Source organism: Diplotaxodon limnothrissa, linkage group LG6 (genome assembly GCF_057381915.1).
Source record: "Diplotaxodon limnothrissa isolate DT_005_m linkage group LG6, D_limnothrissa_male_GT1.1, whole genome shotgun sequence".
NCBI classification, from domain to species: Eukaryota; Metazoa; Chordata; class Actinopteri; order Cichliformes; family Cichlidae; genus Diplotaxodon; species Diplotaxodon limnothrissa.
In genome coordinates this window covers 10,067,789-10,090,580 of record NC_140601.1, presented here as the reverse complement: position 1 = coordinate 10,090,580, position 22,792 = coordinate 10,067,789, and the positions used below count along the sequence as shown (strand labels likewise).

At 40.5% G+C, this 22,792-nt stretch overlaps 2 protein-coding genes and 1 pseudogene across 2 annotated transcripts; 1 reads left to right on the top strand and 2 right to left on the bottom strand.

The window, feature by feature from the left end:
• The first annotated feature begins 8,284 nt into the window (after positions 1-8,284).
• On the top strand, positions 8,285-9,520 carry LOC146630111 (serine protease 1-like). The gene is made up of 4 exons (XM_085356778.1): positions 8,285-8,457; positions 8,815-8,876; positions 9,141-9,283; positions 9,365-9,520. The coding sequence occupies exons 1-4, from the start codon at positions 8,285-8,287 to the stop codon at positions 9,518-9,520; spliced, it is 534 nt and encodes a 177-aa protein (XP_085212904.1).
• Positions 9,521-17,030: 7,510 nt separating this feature from the next.
• On the bottom strand, positions 17,031-19,762 carry LOC146630110 (ras-related C3 botulinum toxin substrate 2-like; annotated as a pseudogene).
• A 1,324-nt stretch (positions 19,763-21,086) lies between these two features.
• Positions 21,087-21,869, bottom strand: LOC146630109 (somatostatin receptor type 3-like). Its single transcript, XM_085356776.1, has one exon. The coding sequence runs from the start codon at positions 21,867-21,869 to the stop codon at positions 21,087-21,089; it is 783 nt and encodes a 260-aa protein (XP_085212902.1).
• Positions 21,870-22,792: the final 923 nt, after the last annotated feature.

Sequence of the window (22,792 nt, the reverse complement as noted above, 5' to 3'; positions counted from 1 at the left end):
GCCCTGCCCTTCCCATATTAGATTCTTGATGAATGTGTGTTGTTGTTATTCAACCTGGTTCAATGTGCCCCTTTTTAACTTTGAGCACCCGCCCCTTTAAACCTCTCTGCACGGCCCTGATCACACTAATGCAAGGACACATAATACGACGGTTTGTATCAAGTAAACCACGAGGAACAAAGTTTATCTGGACATACTGACATACAAAAAGCTTAACAAACAACACAAACTGACAACTGACCACAGAGCATATAATTAAAGTCATTTTGTTGCTCTGTTGGGCATTTTTAAAGAGACCATGCCTGGTAAGAAAACACAACATTTATACAGCACTGCCCCGTGTGGTCACACCGAAACACAACAGCTTCTCATTTTCGCCTCACTAGTCGTTGCTGAAGGTATAATTTCATCATTCCTTCACCAAAAACAACAAACTAAAATAAAAATGATGAAACTAATCACATTTATTAACTCTTGATGATCTTATTATTAGTTTCTATTATCCACCTACTCTCTTACTGCCTCATCTCACATCCACCCTCTCTACTCAGCATCCTCCAGTTTTTATTTTTCTGTCCTTCCAGAAGAATCAGTCAATATAATCTGTCATCACCAATAAATTCCTGAAAGTTTATATAAGAAGAACTTACAAAATATTTTGTGCAGTATTTTGCAAGACACTTTGGCCAAAGTAAATTATTGTGTTTGCGTGCAAAATTACAGTCATAAAAAGAGCAGCTTATAATAACGTGTTTAAAACTATAAGAATGTAAATTTTATCAAACACACATTGAGGGAGAATAAGTTAACAGCTTTCCTCTGTTTGATAAGCCAACGGCAGGAGTATCGCCTGCTAACCATCTGCAGGCTGACTGGAAGTAAAACATCTCCTGCAAACTCAAAACTTACCACTGTTTTACCTTTTTATACAAGTGGCACAAAAATTTAAAGAGACTAAATTTTACTTATAAAATGTTGTTTTTGTCAGTCTGTGAGCTTTGAGTGCAGAAACAGTGAGTACCCTCAAACCCCAAAACACATACTGTGCACACTTTTCCATCTAGAATTCTCCTGTTATTATGTCTCTGGCTTACATCTGGAAGCCAAAATTGCAGCAGCTCCAGTAGTTATTGTGAAATGTATGGATGTATCTTCTGTTTCAAAAATTGTATATAGTCAGCAGAGCAGAGAATAGACAATAGACAACACAATGAGTATTATGAAAGGAAGTGTATGAATACACATTGATGTCTCTGATTTGCCTTCCTCGGCTGTAGTTTGCATTGTGTACAGATGCAAACTACGATCGTGGGGGTGATCGTGGCTCAAGAGTTGGGAGTTTGCCTTGTAATCGGAAGGTTGTCAGTTTGAGCCCCGGCTTAGACAGTCTCGGTCGTTGTGTCCTTGGCCAAGACACTTCACCTGTTGCCTACTAGTGGTGGTCAGAGGGCCTGGTGGCGCCAGTGTCCGGCAGCCTCGCCCTCTGTCCTTGCGCCCCAGGGTGGCTGTGGCTACAATGTAGCTTACCATCACCAGTGTGTGAATGGGTGGATGACTGGTTGTGTAAAGCGCTTTGGGGTCCTTAGGGACTAGTAAAGCACGATACAAATACAGGCCATTTACCATGACCACGTTTGCATTGATAAAATAATGACAGGAGCAATTTGTTTTTACTGTAGAACTGATACTGATATTTCCAAGAGCAGTAAAACAGCAATAAAACATCATGAAGATGAAAATGCTCCTGTGTCCTCTTACCAGCCTAAAAGGTGAATTTGACTTGCAAATGGCATTAAGGAGTTCTGTCGGGTAGCAGCTGTTTCTTTTTTCTTTTCTTTTTTTAAAAAAGTACTTTCAGTGCTTACTTACTTATCTTTCACCACTATAAGGAACTGTGGGCACAGCAACATTAACTGCCAAAGAAAAGAAGTCTGTCTCTCACTTCTCCTCCACCTCGTGCTGTTACTGGTTGAGCTTTGGTCTTTTGAAGAAACATTTTTCCAATTCAGCTCCCAATTTTAACCAGTTAAGCAACATCTCAAAATTAAAAACACTTCTGGAGGTGAAGAAGGCACATCTGGCTGCCCAATATATATCAACACAGCAGAACCTGTATGACAGTGAATGACCTGGACATAGTGCTTTTAATAAGTAATTACTGATTATTCACATGAAATAAAATTCATATCAATCAACAAGGAACCTTTAAATTTGAACTAGCACCACTGAATGAACAATGGTCTGGGAGGTCAGTTCCTTGGTAATTAATATACAGATTCTCATGACCATTGATGAACAACTACTGATCAAAGGCCATTGATCAATGGGATCAGTGGTGCTAGTTTCAGTCATTTTGCAAATGTACTGTTTATAAGACTGGGGAAACCTGCAGTCAGCTGAGACTGAAGAAGTCACTTCGATGAGTGACGAAACGTTTCTCTCACTGAAAACGCTACGTCCAGATGATGCATGCTCAGTCATCCAGGTAAGTAAATCCCAAAAGGCTGATTCTTTTCAAGTCAAGTAATAATTACAATAATTAACTTGTGGGTGGGGCAAAACACGCCCACACTACTGTTGCTGTGCTCTTAGCTGCTTCCATGCTACGTTAGCCCTCCTGTGGCATGTTGAAGTAAAACCAGAAGTGAATAATAGATCACACTCTCATTACACATACATATAGGATCTTGGGGGTGGGCACAATCACGGAGTCCAAATTACCATCAGGGTGTACACCTCACCCCTGGCGTCGTTGCCCACCTCTCAATTTTAATATACACTTAGACATTGAGGGCTATCAGGAGGGACTATGCGCTTACCTGCTTATCCTTGGCAGGTAGCTCTATGCCCTCCTGGGTTTTAATTGCACCTTAGAACACACATGCATCAACACTACAATGAGTGGGTGGAGGGAGGTTTGGAGTCTTCTTCCACCCCCATTCTCTGCGGCCTGCTGGAGCGGGAGGGCTAGGAGGAGGAGTTGGCCGTCCGACTGCGGTCTGGAGTGTGGGGCCTCCCTGCTGCTGCGGAGTCGGGGTGGTCTGCCTCTCCCCACCGCAGGGAAAAGGGTAACACCACCTGGGTCTGGGTGCAGTTCCCCCCTCCAGGGGCAAGGGTACCTAGACCCGGTTTGTAGAGTACGCTTGGGGAGTGTGATCGTGTGTACAGCGTCTCTTTATGTCTGTCTCCACGTTGGTTGAGTGTGGAGTGAGTGCATATGAGAGCATGAGGGTGGGAATGGATGTTTGTGTCTGTGTGTGCCTGTATGTCTGTGTCTATATGTCAGGTTGGGTATCAGACACCACCTCTCTGGGGACACCTCAGGTCCTCCAAGGTTTGGAGGCCTATCTCCACCCACCACCACTTCCCCTGCCAGTGGCGGACTCCCTCAGGTGTCGGTGCGTTGGTGGTTCTTTGTGTCTGGGGGTGGGCGTCCAGGTACACACCGGCTCACTCCTTGGCGGCCGCTTATCGGGGCCTGGAACCTGGGGCTCGCTCGGTCCACTTCGGAGGTTGGGTGCCCCCGGCCTCTCGGCCTGGGGCTCGGTCACTCAGGCACAGCTGGCTGCCGGCGGAGCTCACGGGCGCGTCACTGCAACTCCCCCTGGCTTCTGCTCCGCGGCTGCTGAGTGAACCCTCATCTGGGACTCTCCTCAGCTCTTACTGGGACAGTGGCGCGGCTGCCCCTCTGTTGGTCTGCCATGGTCTCTTGTGTTCTGGGGGCCTCTGGATGTCTGGAGTTTTGACCTCCTCCATACCTGCTTCATACCCTGGAGGACGGGGCTGTGGCCCCCCCACACTCCCTAGCAGATCGTTACATGGAGAAACCTTTGGAATACAAGCGCGCTGATCCACACAGGTATGTACACGGGTGTTCACTGCTCGTAGACTTAAATTACACCTTTCTTGGCTGCTACTTCGAAGCACATCTGTCCTGCGTGCTGCACAACAACATTGAATATTTAGTATTTACTGCTGTTTACACTTAGCTAGATTAATGCGATGGTGTTGTGTTTAGTATGTTGCTTTGTTTTTTTTTTGTTTTTTTGCTTGTTTTCTATTCTTCTCTCAACAGGTGATCCAGGAGATTTTTACTTTTTTTTCTCCCCCCCTTTCTCACTGTCCCTCTCCCCTTCTGTTTTTCCTTTCCTTCCTCTTTCTTTTCCTATCCCTCACTCATGTCTGTCCCGTCTGTAACATCTGAAAATAAAATATAATAAATAATAAAAACAAAGATCGACCAAATGGACCAATACGGCAATGCCACGATGATCCATTTGGCAAAGTAAATCCATTGGGTATCCTTGTTGGTCTTCAGACAACAATTCTGATGGCTAAAGAACCAAATGGGACAGGCAGAAAAAAAAAAAAAAAAAAAGAAGTGAATAATAGATCAGCTCATTGTCACCAATATCTGACCAAGGTTTTTTTGTAAATATGGGACTGATATCTAATCAAACTATTGGATTAGTGGGTCCCTAATACTAATAGCCTATGCAAAATAAACAAATAAAAATCTCTTCCAAGGTTGTTAGTGAGTTAAATTTTGTTTGAACAATTATTGCACACTTTCTGTAAATCCAATAAACTTCATTTCACTTCTCAAATATCACTGTGTGTGTCTGTTTAACTGACATTTTTTATTGTAACAACCAACGATTTATACAGGAAAATAATGACTATTAACAATGTTGCCCAAACTTTTGCATCCCACTGTACGTTATACTAACAGTGGACTATTGCAGGCTGCTCTTTTCTTACTTCTTTACTGATTCATCTCACATCTACTCTCTCTACTCTGCATCATCGCACTTTATATTTTTCTTTTCTTTCCCCCGTGTCCTTCTCTATTCCTTTTTCATCTTCCTTTTCTGATTCCATCTTATATATTCTCAGCCACAGCCTCTCAGAACAATCAGTCAATATGATCTGTCATCAAAAATAAAGGCTCAAAGTTAATATTACAACGACTTCTCAAATAAGTATTTTGAAATTATGGTCAGTGATCATAAAATATCCTCCACAGCGTTTGCCATGACACTGAAAATTGAGCACAGATACTTCCTGTTTCGAGTGATCATCTGTTAGTTGCTCATGTGTACGAGTCATGTAGCACCAAGAGACTGATTAAATGTTAGAACAGGAGACTGTGCAGCACCCACTGGACCATAGTACATGTAGAGCACTTTTAGAACGGTAAACACGACTTTTGAGTGAATTTATGGTGACATACATGGCACAGTCTGACAAAAATACTATTAGCAACAATTTCATTCTTCCTCCAAAGTGTGCAGCACTCATACTGTGCAAAACAAAATCCCCAAATGCCAAAATGGAACAGAACAAAATAAAAACCTTGAAAAACAACAACTCTATGAATAAAGTCTTCTGTTTTCACAGACAGTGAAAGAATCAGAGAGAAAGAAGTGTCATGAGAAACAAAACAGATGGTTTTATCAGGTGGGAGTGGGAAAACTGCATAACGCTCTCTCTTCACTTCCTCATCTCACCTGTTTTGTCTCTCTGTCCTCAACTATATGTACACTATTACACTGTGGTAATATTTAATCAAGTTTAGGGAGGAAGGTGACAGACTCTCTCTGCTTGCCTCTGTTTGATTAGCTAACAGCAAAATGCTGCTAAATGCAGAAAGTTTGGAAGTAAAGCAAACAAAGCAGCAGCAGAGCCAACAGAGCCAAACTAGAACCACATATCTAGTGGTTCTAGTTTCACTTGTAAAGAAACATTGTGCACACACACACACACACAAGGACCATGTTAACGTTTCACACTCTCAGGAACCGAAGCTGTAGGACATAACTCTAGTCTGATATGTTATATACTGCAGGTGAAACTGCACAACACAACAGCTGTCAGGCTCTTTCTTGTTCACCTTCAGTTGACTCAGCTCATATTTCACTGCTGTGGTTTAAACTCCTATTTGCTTTGAAAAGACAATGACAAGAAAACACAATTATGGATTGGATTATTGTAATTATGATATTCAAAAAACACATTTTAAAGAAAATACATGATTGTATTTTATACAATAATACATAAACGTTGTGCCTGCACCGAGTGGATAGTCAAACAAATTGAATCATCATACATACATTATTGTATATTTATTACTTCATTTTTTAATTCTTATCGCTTTTTTTTTATAGCACTAGGAATTAACAATAAGGGAAGGATTCTGGATCAGCGCCATGATGCAAACTTGTGGTCACAGTTTGAGTATGTGAGCGAGAGGAGCAGCGGAGGAGAGGAATTGGACTTTTCTGTGAGAGAGTGGAGCATGTTGGACCCTTTCCCTGTTTCCTTCAGACCCTGGAGCCCCGGACCGCCTTTTCACTGGCACTCTGTACATATATTCACCTGGTGTTTTCTCACTGTAAATAAACGCACTGTCTTCTTTCACAAGGAATTCCTGGTGTGCGCCTGAGTCCGTCTAAAGAACGTGTCAGAAAGTGTTACAGACTAGTTGAGAAAAACTGCTGCATATGTTTTTAGTCCGGGTAAGAAAAAAATAAAACTAAAAATTTAATCTTCTGTTGCACCATCTGAGCCCATAGCAGAACCTTTGAAACATCATCATATGTGACAACAGTCAAGACAAAGGCCACTTTAATTTACATAGCAAAATATCACAAATTTGACCCAAAAGGCTTTGTCACCTGGACACATCACAAACTGATCTGAAACAGCACAGAGTGAATATCAGAAAAATATGATGAAAAATCAAAGAAACAAACTGATTATTATTAAAATTGTGCTGTTATTAAAAAGCTAAGAATATGATCAGGGAGGATGTCAAACAACTTTTTATCCAAAAATTGATTTATATTTGATTATGAGTATTATTATTTATCCATGCGAACATGAATGACTAAGCTGCGCTGAAAGAATAAGAAATACCAACAAAAACTTAGAAAGTAGTAGCTGACCACTGAAAGAGGCACAGAGAAAAGTTTTAAGGCTGTTACCACAACTGATATGTGTTGTTTCTTGAAAATGTTGCTTCTCATAAGCAAGTATTGAACTGAACAGGAAATTCTAAGGCCCCGAGTTTTGTGCTCAGTGAGCCAGACGTAGTTGTTCAGCAGTATCACTTATTAAAATACAGGAAAGTGTGATACAAAATACAAACAAAAAAGAAAATAAATACATTGTTAAATGAAGTCAGTCAATATCTTGCTAATTGAAGAACAGATGTTTTATAGTTTTTCCTTTATGCTACTCTTAGAAAAAGATATACACACACCCTAAAAAGTTGTGTGTGTATAAATTAACTTCAACTTTGAAATTATTCTGTTAAAAAACAACTTATTTTAACAAATGCAGTATCATTTCCTGGAGTATGTGGATGACAAAGACTACAAATAATGAGGACACTTTTTTGTTAAGATGAAGAGATGTTCAACATTTGCATGAAAACTGTCCCAACGAACCAATGGGGTTTTGTTGATAACATTAGGCTCTTTGATTGGTGGATCCATCACTAACTAAAAAATGAGGCTTAAAAGGGTCCCAGCACAGCATTCACTGCAAGCTGAATGACAGCAATGGCTCATCTGAAGTTCCTCCTTCTCCTCCTGTGGGTTGGTAAGTGAACTACTGCACTCACTTCCTGTGCTTGTTTGAACTTTGTCTGTTTGAACTTTGTCTGTTTGAACTGTTCCTTAGGTTATGACACATCTATGTTAATAAAGGCTTGTTTTGCTTGTTTTGTGTTAATATCATGTATGTCCTTCTAATTCTTTGTTTCTCCTTTGATATCAGTTTTGTACATTTGTCAGAATTTCCCAGTATCAGGAACACTCGCTCATACAATATGTTTGAATTTCATCAGTTATTTATGATAAATCTTTTCAGCCTAACAACTGGCTGAGAAAGATAATGTTGTTCAGACAGTGAAGCAACTATTTGTAAGTAAATTACTGGGCTTATTTCAGGTGTCACAGAGAGCGCAGTCCTGGATTTACACAAAAGAATCTTCAACGGTTATGACTGTGAAAACACCAAGCATCTGTACCATGTGAAAATAACTGCAACCAAAGGAACAGCTGTTTCTCGATGTGGAGGCTCTCTGATCCACACAGAGTGGGTTCTAACTGCAGCTCACTGTTGGATAGATCAACCTGGATGGTGAGAAAATGAGAATTTCACTTAAAACTTAAGATTAGACAGAATCGAAAAGGCCAGAGGCAAAAATCATTACTGATATTTGTTCTTTATTTTCATAATAAAGACTTTGTTATAACCATTTCCATTGTTTAGGACTATGTCTGCATATGTAGGAATTCATCCAGGTCCAGGAAGTATGGTTACAATTATTGATCACCAAATCTTTGACGACCAAACAGGAAAACATGACATCATGCTACTGAAAATCTCACCGGCATCGATCAGGACTGACCTTGTTCAGTTACCTGATTGTTCCATTCCTCCGAACATGTGAGTTCCAACACAAGCATGATAGGTTTTCTTTTTAAACTGTTGTTGTAACCTGAATTATTTAGATTTTCTTACATGCTTAAAGCAAATCTGCAAGTATGCTTTAGAATGAGAATAAGACTCTTTACTTTAGGAGATGCATTCATGACCCAGAGTAAAGGACAATAAAATATGAGAGTGGCATAAAATTCAGAGAATAATCAGAAATTTAATGTTTAATTTTTGAATCCTCAAAGTTAATTTAGCTTTAGTCATAGTGAACTGGAAATACTCAGCCTGTGGACTCCAATCATATGAATTTATCTTGTACTCACAACACATGGATGGACTAATTAATTATTATTCTTTAATTTGTAGAGGAAATGAAATTAAAATTGCAGGCCTTGGTGGTTATCTAGTAGATCTACAGAACATCGCACGTAAGACCTATTTTATTTTATTTTTTCATTTTTCTAGCTTACTTTAGAATTTGATTTTGGCTTGTGAACCTTTTTAATTTTACAACTGTGATGACATGCAGTATTTATTTGATTTTATGGTGGATATACTCTCAGTTTCCCTCCTTTTTAAATGCTGCTCAGCTTCACACATTTTGTTCCAGAAATGAGTGAAAGCGTGTTTCTGATCTGATTTCATTGCATGAAACACTGAGTAGCTTTTGTTCTTTTCCTCTTTTTTTTTAGTCCCTGATGAACCGCCTCATCTCAGGTGTGCAAAGATGCATGTTGTTAACTGTGAGCTTAATCTCACTCCATGTGATTTACCAGTATTATGGCCAAATGGAAACACGATGTGTTATGAAGAAGCTGGAGTGGACACATGTCCGGTGAGCTGCCATGCTGCTAACGTTTACTCTCCATTATCAGATGTTTTAAAATAAACCTATGGATTATATTTTCTTTCTCAGGGTGATTCTGGTGGTGGAGTGTTATTCAACAACACGATTTATGGTGTTCATGTTGGAAGTGAGGAATGTGTCTGTAGCGGATCAGCTGTTTCTCTGAAGGTCTGCTCTTACATTGGTTGGATAAAAAACTTCATTACACCAAATAATGGAAAATAATTCAATTAAATAAGATTTCAAGAAAAAAAATTAAACAATCAGCTCTACAAGAAATATGTGTGGTGTGATTTGTTTCTATCCCAGAACCACTTTTTCTCAGAAATGTAAATTTATGTGTATAAAACCACACACCTTATGTGTGGTGTGAATATAGTTTCAGATAGTAGATCATTTTGTTCTTCAGAAACTGTGAAATTGACACTGTGAAGATGGAAACCAGGTTTGTGACATGCCATCAATTAGCTGCAGGACACCTAATGATGAAACACCGCTTCATAAGTCAGAATAACATTTTGGAAAGGATGGACTGCACGGAAAGGAAAATTCGGAGGTCATCAAGAGTCACCTCTAAGTCCTCCAGCGCATCATCTGTGAGCGGACAAGAAACTGCTGCTAAAATCGCTGCAGCTCAAGCAACATTGAAAATCATACATGAACAACAGTGTCAGCAAGCAGAGCTTCTGCAGCTGGAAGCTGAAAATAAAAGACAGATTGCAGAATAAACAGCTGAGGCCTGTAGATGATGTTTAAGGATGGAGGAAGAAGAAGCACAGTTGCAAGCAAAACTTGAGGTTGAAAATGCTGCCAGGCGAAAGGTTTTGGAAGAGAAGTGCAAGGAACTGGAGTGATTGGAAGCACTCAAACAGTTAAGGCTGCTAAGGCATCCATGCAAGTGTAAAAGCAAGAGCAAGATGAAGATTCAGGAGAAGAAATTAAGCAGTTACTACTTGCATGAAAATCTGAAAGGGAAAAGGAAGGAGACTCAAGTCATCACACAAGTCACATATGTAACTCACATATGTGACAGATGTTCACCACAACAAGCTATTATACAGCCACAGCATGACGGTAGCATTGCAGCACTTGCCATAGCAGATTCTATTAGTGCTAGTCATCTTCCTATGCCAAAGCCAACTACATTCAGTTGTGACCCACCAAAGTATAAGAACTGGAAAGCTGCCTTTCAAACTTTGATCAAAAGAAAAAAACACACCAGCCTCTGAGAAAATCTACTATTTGTGCAAGTACGTTAGTGGACCAGCTAAGAAGGCTGTTGAAAACTATTTCCTGTTAGGCACTGAGGCTGCTTATAAAGCACCATGGGAAGTTTTAGATGAGAGATTTGAAAACTCTTTTCTTATTGTCAAAGCCTTTAGAGATAAACTTAGTGCATGGCCTAGAATTGGCTCCAAGGACAGTTTAGAACTTAAGTGTTTGTAGACTTCCAGCGTAGCTGTGAAGCTGCTGAAAGCCAGATTAAGGGTCTACAGGTCCTTAATGACTATAATGAGAATCAAAAAAATCCTCTCTAAGCTTCATGATGGGCTGACTTCAAGGTGGAACAGAAAGGTCTCGATGATAGAAGAGAAGACTTCCAAGCTTAGCCAGTTTGTGCAGTTTCTCATAAGGGAGGCCAGGATTGCATGTAATGTTGTGATTTCACTCCATGCCTTGAAACAGTGTGATGGAGAAGGCCAAAGCACAGTGGCCGGGGTGGGTATCTTGCTGTCTGTGCGTTGGAGTTTTTCCCAATGGGAGAGAGGAACAGGTCCTGTGCTTTTGGTTCAAGAAACGGGTCCTGACAGTTGTCTGTGTGCCGAATGACAGTTCAGAGTACCCGGCTGTCTTGGAGTCCCTGAGTGGGCTGCTTGAGGTTGCTCCACCTGGGGCCTCTTATATCTTATTGAGAAACTTGGGTGCTCATGTGGGCAATGACATGAGCACCCAAATAAGGGCTATGGTTACCGTGATCATTTACAAATATCTCTAAATCACAGAAAATACTAAACACTCTTAAATTTTTAATCACATAAAAGTGATTTTTGAGTAGAAATAAAAAGATGGTTTTTGCACTAGGATTTGTAGTGGTCTGAAACTTACACAGACTGCAATTTTCCTCATTATGACACAATGCCAAATCTTACACTTCAAAACCCTTCGTTTAGGCTGACTGGCATCTGACTATTTAGACCTGTTTTCTCTTGTATTTCCCTGCCTAAGGTTTCTGACCGAAAAGAAGAATCCTGATACAAGCCGCAAGCAAACATGTATATGAAGCTACAGCCTGCAGAAAAGAGTGATGCATGCATGCAGTACAGTAACATTCAAAAACACATGGACTGCTCAGGATTAACTGACTAAAACCACAATGCCAGTTGCTGGGATAGATTGTAAAAAAGTACTCTGGATTCACCCCAGTGTCATCTCCCTGGTTTCAGTATGATGGCTAAAAATGATTTGTAGATGGATGGATAGATATCTCTTCACTGATGTCAACATCATAGACTCAGATGATAAATGGTAAATGATCTGATTGGTATATAGTGCTTTTCTACTCTCCAAGAGCACTCAAAGCGCTTTATATAACATGCCCCATTCACATATTCATACAAGCACTTTCTCCTATTCTGAAGTGCATTGTATTTAACATTCACACACACATTCATGCTTCAATTGATACATCGAAGAGCAACTTGGGGTTAGGATCTGGGTCAATAATGAAGAAAATTATGTTGTCCTTCGCATGATTAAAAAAAACCTCTGATCATTCTGGCAAAACCTCACAAAATAACTAAAGTTGTATCTTTGCTGAAAGCCACACATCTTCATGATCGCATAGAAACAGTAAACATGATAAGCATTTATGAGCTTTCAGCACACAACAAAACTGCAAATACAGTGGACATATAGATCATGTGGACAACTGCTGCTGTTTGCAAGAACTGGAGGACACTTTGAAATAACTGTAAATTTGTTACCTGATCAAATTTTTTTAGCTATACATATTTCAAAAAATTAAAAAAACATAAAACTTATTAACAAATCATATAAAAAAAACATTTCATTCACAAAGAGATGAATTTCATTCCTTTGTGTGTGTGTGTGTGTGTGATATGATGTAAGTGCTCTATGTGATTTGATTTTTATTAAGCTATTTCCAAGGTCACAAACAGAATTTTAGGCTTGCAGACTAATGTTAAAGTTTAACTTTTTCTAACTGCAAGTATGCTTGTATACCATCTGTAGGAGGGACAATGGGTTGGCCCTGCTATAATTTTCTTGAGCAACTGTGTGTTCAGAGGCCCAGGCTGACTGGCTGCCTATGCACCATCCCATTAGTTAAGTTGTTGTGAGGCATTGTGGGGATCAGAGAAGGACAGTCATCAATCAATCATTTCACAGAATTACTTGATTTGCAAACACAGTAGGGTTCTGAGACATTATGGTAAATGGCCTTCTTCCGATATTGCACTTTTCTACTCAAAGCACTCTATACAAGATAAGCAATTTCTTTCTGTGCTTAAGTGCTTCCTATCTACCATCCTAACAACATAGCTAGGATGATTGGGATGGGTATAAAAAAACAGAACTAAGTTAACCGCAATCTGCAATCTACTGACATCCAGTGGTGAAAATTTTACACACCATAACATCAGTGAACTCAGGAACACCGCATGCAGAACACCGTTCCAGAAACATATTTTTGAGGTCAGACACTGATGATGGATGAGCTTAAAGTCTCTGCTCTAATTCATCCCAAAGGTGTTCTGACGGGCAGAGGTCAGGACTCAGGGTGGAGCCCAACTCCACAAAAACAACCCCACGTCATGAGCCCCGCTCCACCAAACTTTACACTTTGCACAATGCAGTCAAACAAGTACCATTTTCCTGCTAACTGCCAAAAGCAGACTCATCTATCAGATTGCGACATGGAGAAGCGTGAGCCCGGGGTAACAAGCACTGAGTTATCTAAGAACTGTCTTCTGTTCACAAAAGGAATCTACACTTCCAACTGCAAACATGTCTTGAACACACACACACACACGTACACCAACATATACTGTTATGGTATTACATAGATGTGCTTGTCTGTCAAATTAAACTGTTATATTCAAATGGGCTCAATCTCAAAAAATGTTATTGTTTGACAGTAGTTTATCTATATTGCCTCTTTCATATCAGATTTTGTATGTTAACTGAATTGTTTTGTGTCCTTTCTTAAACCGATGGTGATTTGCTAATAGGGTCATTTTGTCTCAACTCAAACAATTTTTAGAATTTTTCCTGGTCCTTCCAACCATGAAATTAAATCAGGATCTGTCATCAGGGAAATGTACCACAAAAAATTCTAGGTATGGTCTAGTTAAATTATATTATTAAAAAAACTTATTTAAGATAAGATAAGATAAGATAACTCTTTATTGTCATTGCACAGTCATACATAGTACAGTAGTACAATGAAATTGGAAAAACTGTCCTACGTCGGCACTACATATAACACAACACGACACGATATGACACATCACAACGTAACAAACAACACAACACAGTATATTAACTTAGTATAAAAAAAGAAGAATAAGTGTATGTGTATTGCACACTGTTATTATTGCACATTAATTATTATTGCACCTTGTTATAAATATAAATATTATTGTTATCGTTTTAAACATTGTTACCTCCCCCTAAAAAGTCCAGGGAGGTATCCAGTCAGGTCAGCTATTTACATTGATCAGGGCTATTGCCCTGTTGTAAAAGCTGTCCTTGAGTCTATTTGTTCGGGACCTCAGCAGCCTGAACCTCCTGCCAGACGGCAGCAGCTTAAACACCCGGTGTCCTGGGTGTGTGCAGTCCCGTAGGATGCTGCGTGCCCTCTTGAGACAGCGAGTGCTGTACAGGTCCTTCAGGGAGGGAAGAGGATGTCCAATGATTTTTGGGGCCATGTTGATGACCCTCTGGAGTGCCTTTCTGTGTGCTGTGGTGCAGCTGGAGAACCACACACCGATGCAATATGTCAGCACACTTTCAATGGAGCAGCGGTAGAAGACGGTCAGCAGCTCCTTCTTCAGGTCCATTTTTCTGAGGATTCTCAGAAAGTGGAGACGCTGTTGGGCCTTCTTTAAGACCGCAGAGGTGTTAGAGCTCCATTGGAGGTCCCATATTTGAGCAAACACCAAAAAGAATTTGAAAAGTACTCTACATGTTTTATTTTGTCCATTCGTCCATTGTCTTCTGTGTATCCTTAATAGGGTCATAACTATAAACCATTCAGAAAAAATTACCAAATGTTTTGCAGTGTGGCGGTCCACGTCCATGTTGATTTCTTGTCTATGGAATCAATTTCTGTTACTGTCAGTCTCCTGAAAATTACAATACCACTACAATACAATACTAACTGGCAAGAGAAAATATTTTGTGAATGAAACATAATTCATTATTATTATTATTATTATTACATGAATGCCTATACTTTCATTGATATTTGGAAAAATATAAAATATAAAATATTTTTTACTACTACTGTATAGTTAAGAGTTTAATGATAATGTATTATCATATATTATTGCTTATTTATTTTTACAGTATCCACTAGAACAGCGGCATATGGAGCCTCTTGCAGAAAGGCAGAGAGGTGACAGTCATCATCCTGGCAAACTAACCACAAAATATCAAAGTTAACCTAATAATTCAAGAGGAAAATATTCCACATCAGTTTTATATGGACTAACATTACTGTTCTGTTATGAGTTTAAGATTGAGCTTCTTTTAAATGCTTTATATTCAGTTTAATCTTCAGTCGCACTGGGGATTAATAAAGTAAACAATCTCTCTGTATGCCTGTGTAGCTATCTATATTATAAGACATTAAACTGTATTAATTAAATAACAAATAAAATCACAGCTGAGCACCATGTGACATGATTAACTGTTGATATCCGCAGGATTACTAAAATGATTGAAACATGAAGGTGTTTTGGCAAAAAAGCTGGTCAAACATTAAACTGCAAAACTGAAAGTGCTGTTTGAGTCTGAACATTTTCAACTCACCACCAGAAAAAGATGCTGTTCTCCACAATATGTAAATAAGGATAGAGTATAGGCGATATCAGCAGCTGTATCAAAATGAGAATTTTATATCCCCCATAGTTGAGTATAGGCATTCAATCCAAAAGGTCACATGTTGTGGAGAAATAATGTGAATCTTTTGTGCAATCAAATGTTTTATTTTTATTTTAATAGCACAACAAATAATACATTTGTTAATAAATCTTATTCAGACACAAGTTTGCTTGTTGCTTGCTTCCTCACAAACGACCATTTCTGCTCCTTACATTCATCACCCTGAAAACAGCACAGTGAACAAATCATACTGAAACACTGTGTTTATTTCAGTTACAAAAGTTATTTTTATTTTAGGTTTCATGAAACACATATATATTGTTGGCAGTACTTTAGATGAAGGCAGCATGCTGCTCTCAGACTTACACTTAAACTCAAAGGGTCTATAATCTCTAAACTGATATATTTTACAAAGAAATCCTGTCTGGGCAGCGTCTGGATTTGGACTGAAGAGCTCGTTGGCATTTCTAAAACAATAGCAAACCTGCACACCATACATTGTTTTGTTTTTTGTGTGTGCATGTGAAACTTTTCTGCCTTGTGTTGTGTTCATTTATGTCTTTTCTTTTCTCTTTAATGTTTCTGTCCATTATATGTGCAAGAACAAACTTCTGAATCACCTCTTAGTGATAAGTGTCTACAGTTTCCTTTCTCGTTTGGCTCTGGACGAAGGCAGTCGCACTTTTCTCCTCTCCCTCTTCCTTCTCTTTCCTGCTTGGCTTCTCAATGTCCTTGTCTAGTCTCGTCTACTTTTCTACTTTTGCCCTGGATGACTCTCACGGTCTGTTACAACCTAAAAGAGGAATTATGGATTTGAACAACTGGTCCCTGAATGCAATTGACACGCTCTTCTCAACGAGAAGCCTGGGCTTGAGTAAGTCCGAGTGTCCTAGAGGGACGTTCCCCTCTGGATACACAATGGACGGGTGGAGGAACTGGAGGGTCGTGTGCCTGGCGGGACTGTCAATCGAGGACATTGTAGACATCTACCTTTTCGGAACCATGATAACAGGGTTCTTGCTGTTCGGAGTTGGCTTGGCCCTGGCTTATCAAAGATAGCAGAATTGGCTTTCCAAAACCCCACAAGGCTGCCCGCTGTGATGGAAATGATGGGACGGGTCGTGACTTCTCAAAATGGGCTCATTGAACGCAGCACGGATACGATCTTGGAGAAGCTCACGGCAGTCTCTGCTCTCTGAGCACAAGATTGATAACATCTCAGAGAAGCTCTCCAACGGGAGACTGAGAGACCAGTGACGGACTGTTAGACCAACTGTGAAATTGACATGCAGTTGTTCGCACTAAAGGAAAACCACCATCATTTCATGCAGCTACCATATCGGTGTCAGCTGTGGTCTCAAGGCTGGAGCTGATACGTATGTATGTTCGGGGGGTCCAATTTCACTGCAGATGTAAACATTGCATGTGACAAATAAAAGGCTTGATTGAATAGCTTCAGACTTATGTTCAAAGAAAAGAAAAGAAGCCCTCAAACCTCTACTCTACTTTATGTGTTGATTTAATGAGCGAGTTCACTTTGTTTCTCTCTTCTCTCAAACGTCTAATCTCTCTTCCTCCTCTTCCTCTGTGTTTTATTCAGTCGTACCGTTTACAGCAGCGAGCAGGGCTTCTTCTTGACCTTGGCGGGCTGAGGGCAGAGGACGGCACGAATGGCCTCATCAAACACAGTCTTCAGACCACGCTGGGTCAAGGCTGAGCACTCCAGGTATTTGACTGCATCTATACATGCGAAGACACATATATGTTAATAAAAGAAGAGAAAGAACTACAAAGACAAAGTAAGAGAAGAAAGGTTTGCTGGTAGTGGAGAAGAATAAGTTCAACTTTCAAAGAACACTATAGTCAACTACAGCTACTATACTTTTACTGTGATGCCAGGAAATGAGGGGAATAACAAAAATTTGCAGAGGCAGTCAGGCTACAAAGTTCTCTAGCATCTTCATCTGCTAGTTTCATATCTTCACTGGTGAGGAGAGCTTCAAATCTTAAAGTGCTTTTCAAGCAAATAAAGTAAGAGTGACTGACCTATCTCCTTAGCCAGAGCTAGGCCCTGTGGATAGGTGATAGGCGCCAGCTTCTTGTCCTTCAGTTTCTCAATGGTATCCTTTTCATCCCTCAGATCCAGCTTAGTGCCAACCAGGATGATGGGCGTGGAGGGGCAGTGGTGACGGACCTCAGGGTACCACTGGCAGAATACAGAGTAAAGGAAAACTAAATAAGAGGCAAGAAAGGGGAACACGCAAAATCAAGGAACGTGTTAGAGGCAAAAAACAGAATCAAAGGTGGAGGGAGATGAAGCTCTGATGCCAGGTGTTACAGAAAGGTGGATGAAGGCATGAAAAACAAAAGATATGCTGTAGCTATTAAAGATGAGAGAAATACATCATCCAACTTTCACCCACAGCATCAATCATTCATTCACATCAATTATTAGACCTGTTTAGGCTTTTTCTCCATTTTGTAATCCAAGTACCTATTTTTTTTCTCTATAATAAATTCCTGCTTTTGTTCCGTTTGTTCTTTTTTACATTTTGTTCCTCGGCAGCTGAGAGACAGGCCTCATAAAAAACAGCCAAAACTCACCTTAGCTCTGACGTTCTCATAGGATGCCGGGCTAACCAGGGAGAAGCAGATTAGGAAAACATCCTGGATGGAGAGACAAGGAGACAAAGAATTAGAATAGCTGCTGCAGTTTTAATTAGCTGACATGTTATATAAGTTCTGTCTGTGTAACTTTATGTCCATTAGTTACTGTGTGTGCCTGTGTGTGTATGTGTGAGTCTGTACCGTCTGTGGCTAGATCAGTGGGCGGAGCCTGTCATAATCTTCCTGTCCAGCTGTATCCCAGAGGCCCAGGTTGACCGGCTTGCTGTCCACCATCACATTAGCTGAATATTTGTCGAATCTGTGGGGAGAGTAGAGAAGGTCAGCGATCAGCCAACAAGTCATAGGCAACCTTTCATTTCATTGGTTATTCATTCATTCAACAATCTTTCAATTCACTGATTGTTTAACCAGTGAAACTCCTGTAATGGAGAAAAAAACAGGACCATACTTGAAATACCACTGTTCACAAAAACATTAACCAACAACATTACTTTGGTTAGTTTGACACAAAAGCCATCCTAACCATGTCTAGCAAGAGAGAATAATACATAATAAGGCAGGGCTGCCCCCGTGTGGTCTCATAGTAGAATAACAGTTTAATTTCTCATTTTTAAAAACTTGAGAAATTTCATATTCATATTCAAATGTATTCAGGCTCAAATGAAACTGATAACACAAATGTTTGCAGACACAGATGTTTTTTTAAAGAAAGAAAGAGACTAGTGTACCAGATTAATCCTGTTTTATGGCCTGTCCGAGGTCTACCCCGCCCTTTGCCTAATGACAGCTGGGATGGGCTTCAGCCTCCTTAATGACCCAGTAGTTAAAAAGATGGATGGATTTCCTGAAATAGAAAAGTCACTGAAATAACGTAAACTGTCAAACATAGAACAACTATGACAAACAGTCAACACTATCTGAGATCCTGCTGGTGGTTAGGGAGGATATACGTGATTCTGTTTGTTGTTTAAACATATTTATAGAGTTAAGAGTTCAGATTGCTGGAAGAACAACATTCACGCAGTCTGATTGCTGTTTTTCTCCCAAAATGTAGAAACACCTGCTAACCATGGCACACTCTGCTTTTCCATTAGGTCTGTGCAAATACTACTTAAGTACACTCATCCTCCTGTGCCATTAGTGATATTAACAGAGTGTAGTCCATTTACGTTGGGCTTCAGCATCTACGCACATGTTGGCAGATTTTCTGAGTAATGTAAGTTTAGGAGGACGTCACTGTGGAGAGGAGTGAGGTTCTTTTTTTTAAACAAAAATAACCGAGACAGAGTTTTAGTGTGGAAGGAGCCATTATGTTCCCAAAGTTCATTTATGTTTCCCACAGATGCAGCAACATGATTCACAATGAGTCAACATGAGCAATGTTAATCATGACTGCAAAAAGATTAGCAACTGTGAAAGTGGAAGATGAAAAGTTATAACCTTGTTTACATATAAACAAGTTACAGTAACAGTGTACACACACACTCATGCAGATACCGATCAGGGATAACATTATGACCACAGGCCACAGGTCCCCCTTTTGATACCAAAACAGCCCTGAAGAATGGACTCCACTGGAGCCCTGAAGGTGTGCTGTATCTGCAACAAGATTCTAGCAACAGATCCTTTAAGTTCTGGAAGTTGCGAGGTGGGGTCTCGGAGCTTCTCAACCTTAAACATGTTGTTGTACTCTTTAAACCAGTCCTGAAACATGTTTGCGTTGCTGAAAGAGGGCACAGCTTTAGAGGCCATGTATTTCTGTTGCTCCGTGGTTCAGTTCTGATGCTCATGTGCCCATTTTTGGTGCTTTCATGAATGGACAGAGGTCAGCATGGGCACCCTGACTGGTCTGCAGCTATGCAGCCTCATGCGCTGCACATGACCCTGTTGCTGGTTCACCACTGCGCCTTCCTTGGACCACTTTTGATAGATACTACTGCAAGCCGGGAACCCCCCACAAGAGCTGCAGTTTGGAGATGATCCAGCCATCACAATATTAATATTATTAATATTGCAGACTTACTCAAATCCCTGTGCTCGCCCATTTTTCTGCTTTTAACTCATAAACTTTGACTACAAAATGTTCAGTTGCTCTGTAATATATCCCACCCACTAACAGGTGCCCCGATAAAGAAATAATCAGTGTTATTCACTTCACCTATCAGTGATCATAATATTAAGCCTCATTGGTGTATACTGTTAAAATTAGATACTCATGTTAAACATGGCCCAAATTTGTAAACCTTGTGGCCAATGCATGTGCAAGTAATCGCTGTGCACAGTGAGGTTTAGGACAGTGTTTACTGCTTGTTTATCTGTGTAATATGTGGGGACATCGTTAATATGGTCATCTCATGCTCACAGCTCTGGCTGTGAACACAGCCACCGCCTGCTCTTTCAACCTGTTTATAATGAACAGAAGAAAGCTGGCTTAAAGTGAGGGTGGCTGTTATAACCCTAGCAGGCTCCCACAGGTTCAGCTGCCGCCCATTTCTCCTGAGGAGCCAGTGTATAGCTGGATACAAGCTTGTGAAGAGCTCCTCGGTGTACGCCAGTGTCAGTACTGTGGTGACCTTAGGTGTTTGTTTCCCAGCCTGCAGAGGCTTGTGTAGTGATGTGCTTTGACGTATTTGACGATGAGTTTAGCGCTGTGTTTGAGCTAGTAGTGAGCAGCCAGTGCCCTATGTGAGAGTGAAGTTTTTCTTTGATTACCCATTTCTTGTCTTTTCAGCAGATTCTAGTCTGTTGACATCCTTTGTTGGAGTGATATAACAGTATAGTTGACTCGTTATCTGTCCCCTGAGCTTATCATTGTTAATCCCCTCATCCCCTAGCCCTTTCCTGAGGGTGTAAGAGTGGCCTTAAAGGAAATGGCTTTTTTTAGACAGTGGATGAACAGTTAAATGTCAATCATAAAATGTCAATCAAGTACATCAACATTAGTTGACTGCAGCCACAATACTCTTAAAACAGTTTGCAGCCTCATACTTCCTCCTTTATCTTAAAAACTCAAATTATTTCAGTGTTACTCTAAAAGTCATACCTTGATGACGATCAGCAGGTAGCACAAGCAGATGACCAGCAGGGGGCAGAAGAATCCAACAGTGCACGTGTAGACAATAAACGATGTCTTCCACACTTCTGCTGGTTCAGGCCACACGATGCTGCAGTTCCCATCATCCTTCAGCACATCCGCGAACACCACTACCGGCAGCACCACCACAAAGGACCCCGCCCAAACGGTGCCACTGATAGCCTTAGCCACGTGGGGGCGCCGCCACCAAGAAGAGCGGATGGGATGCACCACAGCCAGGTATCGGTCCACTGACATCACAGTTAGACAAAAGATGCTGGTAAACTGGTTGATGGCATCCACTGTCATAACCACTCGGCACATCAGAGAGCCGAAAGGCCACGAGAGCAAAGCGTTCTGTACCGCCAAGAAGGGTAGGCCCAGCATGAAAAGCTCATCTGCAATGGCTAGATTGAGGATGTAGATGTTTGTGACTGACTCGTGTTTTGTGTAGTTGACAACAACATGGATGACCAGAGTGTTTCCCACCAAGCCAACGACACAAACGATGCCATAAATGAGTGGGATGAAGATTCCAGCCAAGCCAGGGAGGGATCCTGGTTTACTTTTGGTGCAATTTTGACAGGAGCTGTTAAGGAGAAACGAAGTGTCATCTTGGTTGAAGCTGTGAAGCGGTTCGGAGGGAGTAGAAAGGAGCAGGAAATGAGAGTAGGAGGGGGCAGAGGTGTTGCTCCAGGTAGCTGTAGGGACTTCCTGAGGCAGCAAAGCAAACTGGACGAGCTCCATCGAGGCGTTAACGACTATCAGGCAACAGTTGTTGGTAAGCTCACATCAGTAGAAGATCAGCAGCCCTACAGAAAGCAAAGTTAATTAATTTAGCACACTTCATGTGGACATGAAATATAAAGCAATTAATGCATTAAAGGTGTATTCTAACATTTCGGAGATGTCCAGTTAATCAACTCTTCCAACAAATCAGCCGTGTTGGTTGTTCGTCCACTGAAATGTGTCTGTAAAGCTATAAAGTTTCTTCTGGGACCTTTTCTGAGTTCTGTTTTCAGTTTCTGTTCGAGCAGATCTGTTGTTGGAGAAAATGCGTCATCCTTTGTAGCATCCTTTACATCAGGGGTCCCCAATCCCAGTCCACGAGGGCCGGTGTCCCTGCAGGTTTTAGATGTGTCCTTGATCCATCACAGCTGATTTAAATGGATAAATTACCTTCTTAACATGTCTTGAAGTTCTCCAGAGGCCTGGTAATGAACTAATCATGTGATTCAGGTGTGTTGACCCAGAGTGAGATCTAAAACCTGCAGGGACACCGGCCCCCGTGGACTGGGATTGGGGAACCCTGCTTTACATGGTGGAATAGACACAGCACACAGTTTGCATGCAATTATACACACTGCAGCAAACTTGTTGCTTAACTTTAAAATATAAATATAGTACATAATAATAAGTATAGAATTTATGTAAAACCCTTAGGAGTAAGAAAGGTGCTCGGTGTTATTTAGCACCTGGATTATCATTAATGTAACGTTAATCCAGGTCCATGAAACTTCAACTAAACTGTTTTAGAGGAAACATCTAGGCTGACTGTGTAAAGGTAACAGATTTCCCATCACGTCTTAGATTGTTCTTTGCTAGTATGGACTTTGAATTTTTATTGGATAGACAGCAACTTGGGAAGTCTTGTTACCTTGAGGTTGCCT

Excerpts from the sequence above, each read along its gene's own strand:
- LOC146630111 (XM_085356778.1), top strand. The coding sequence starts at position 8,285 with ATGTCTGCATATGTAGGAATTCATCCAGGTCCAGGAAGTATGGTTACA. Across the intron at positions 8,877-9,140 it reads AGATCTACAGAACATCGCAC|TCCCTGATGAACCGCCTCAT; the intron begins GTAAGACCTATT and ends CTTTTTTTTTAG. Across the intron at positions 9,284-9,364 it reads CTGGAGTGGACACATGTCCG|GGTGATTCTGGTGGTGGAGT; the intron begins GTGAGCTGCCAT and ends TTTCTTTCTCAG.
- LOC146630109 (XM_085356776.1), bottom strand. The coding sequence starts at position 21,869 with ATGGAGCTCGTCCAGTTTGCTTTGCTGCCTCAGGAAGTCCCTACAGCT.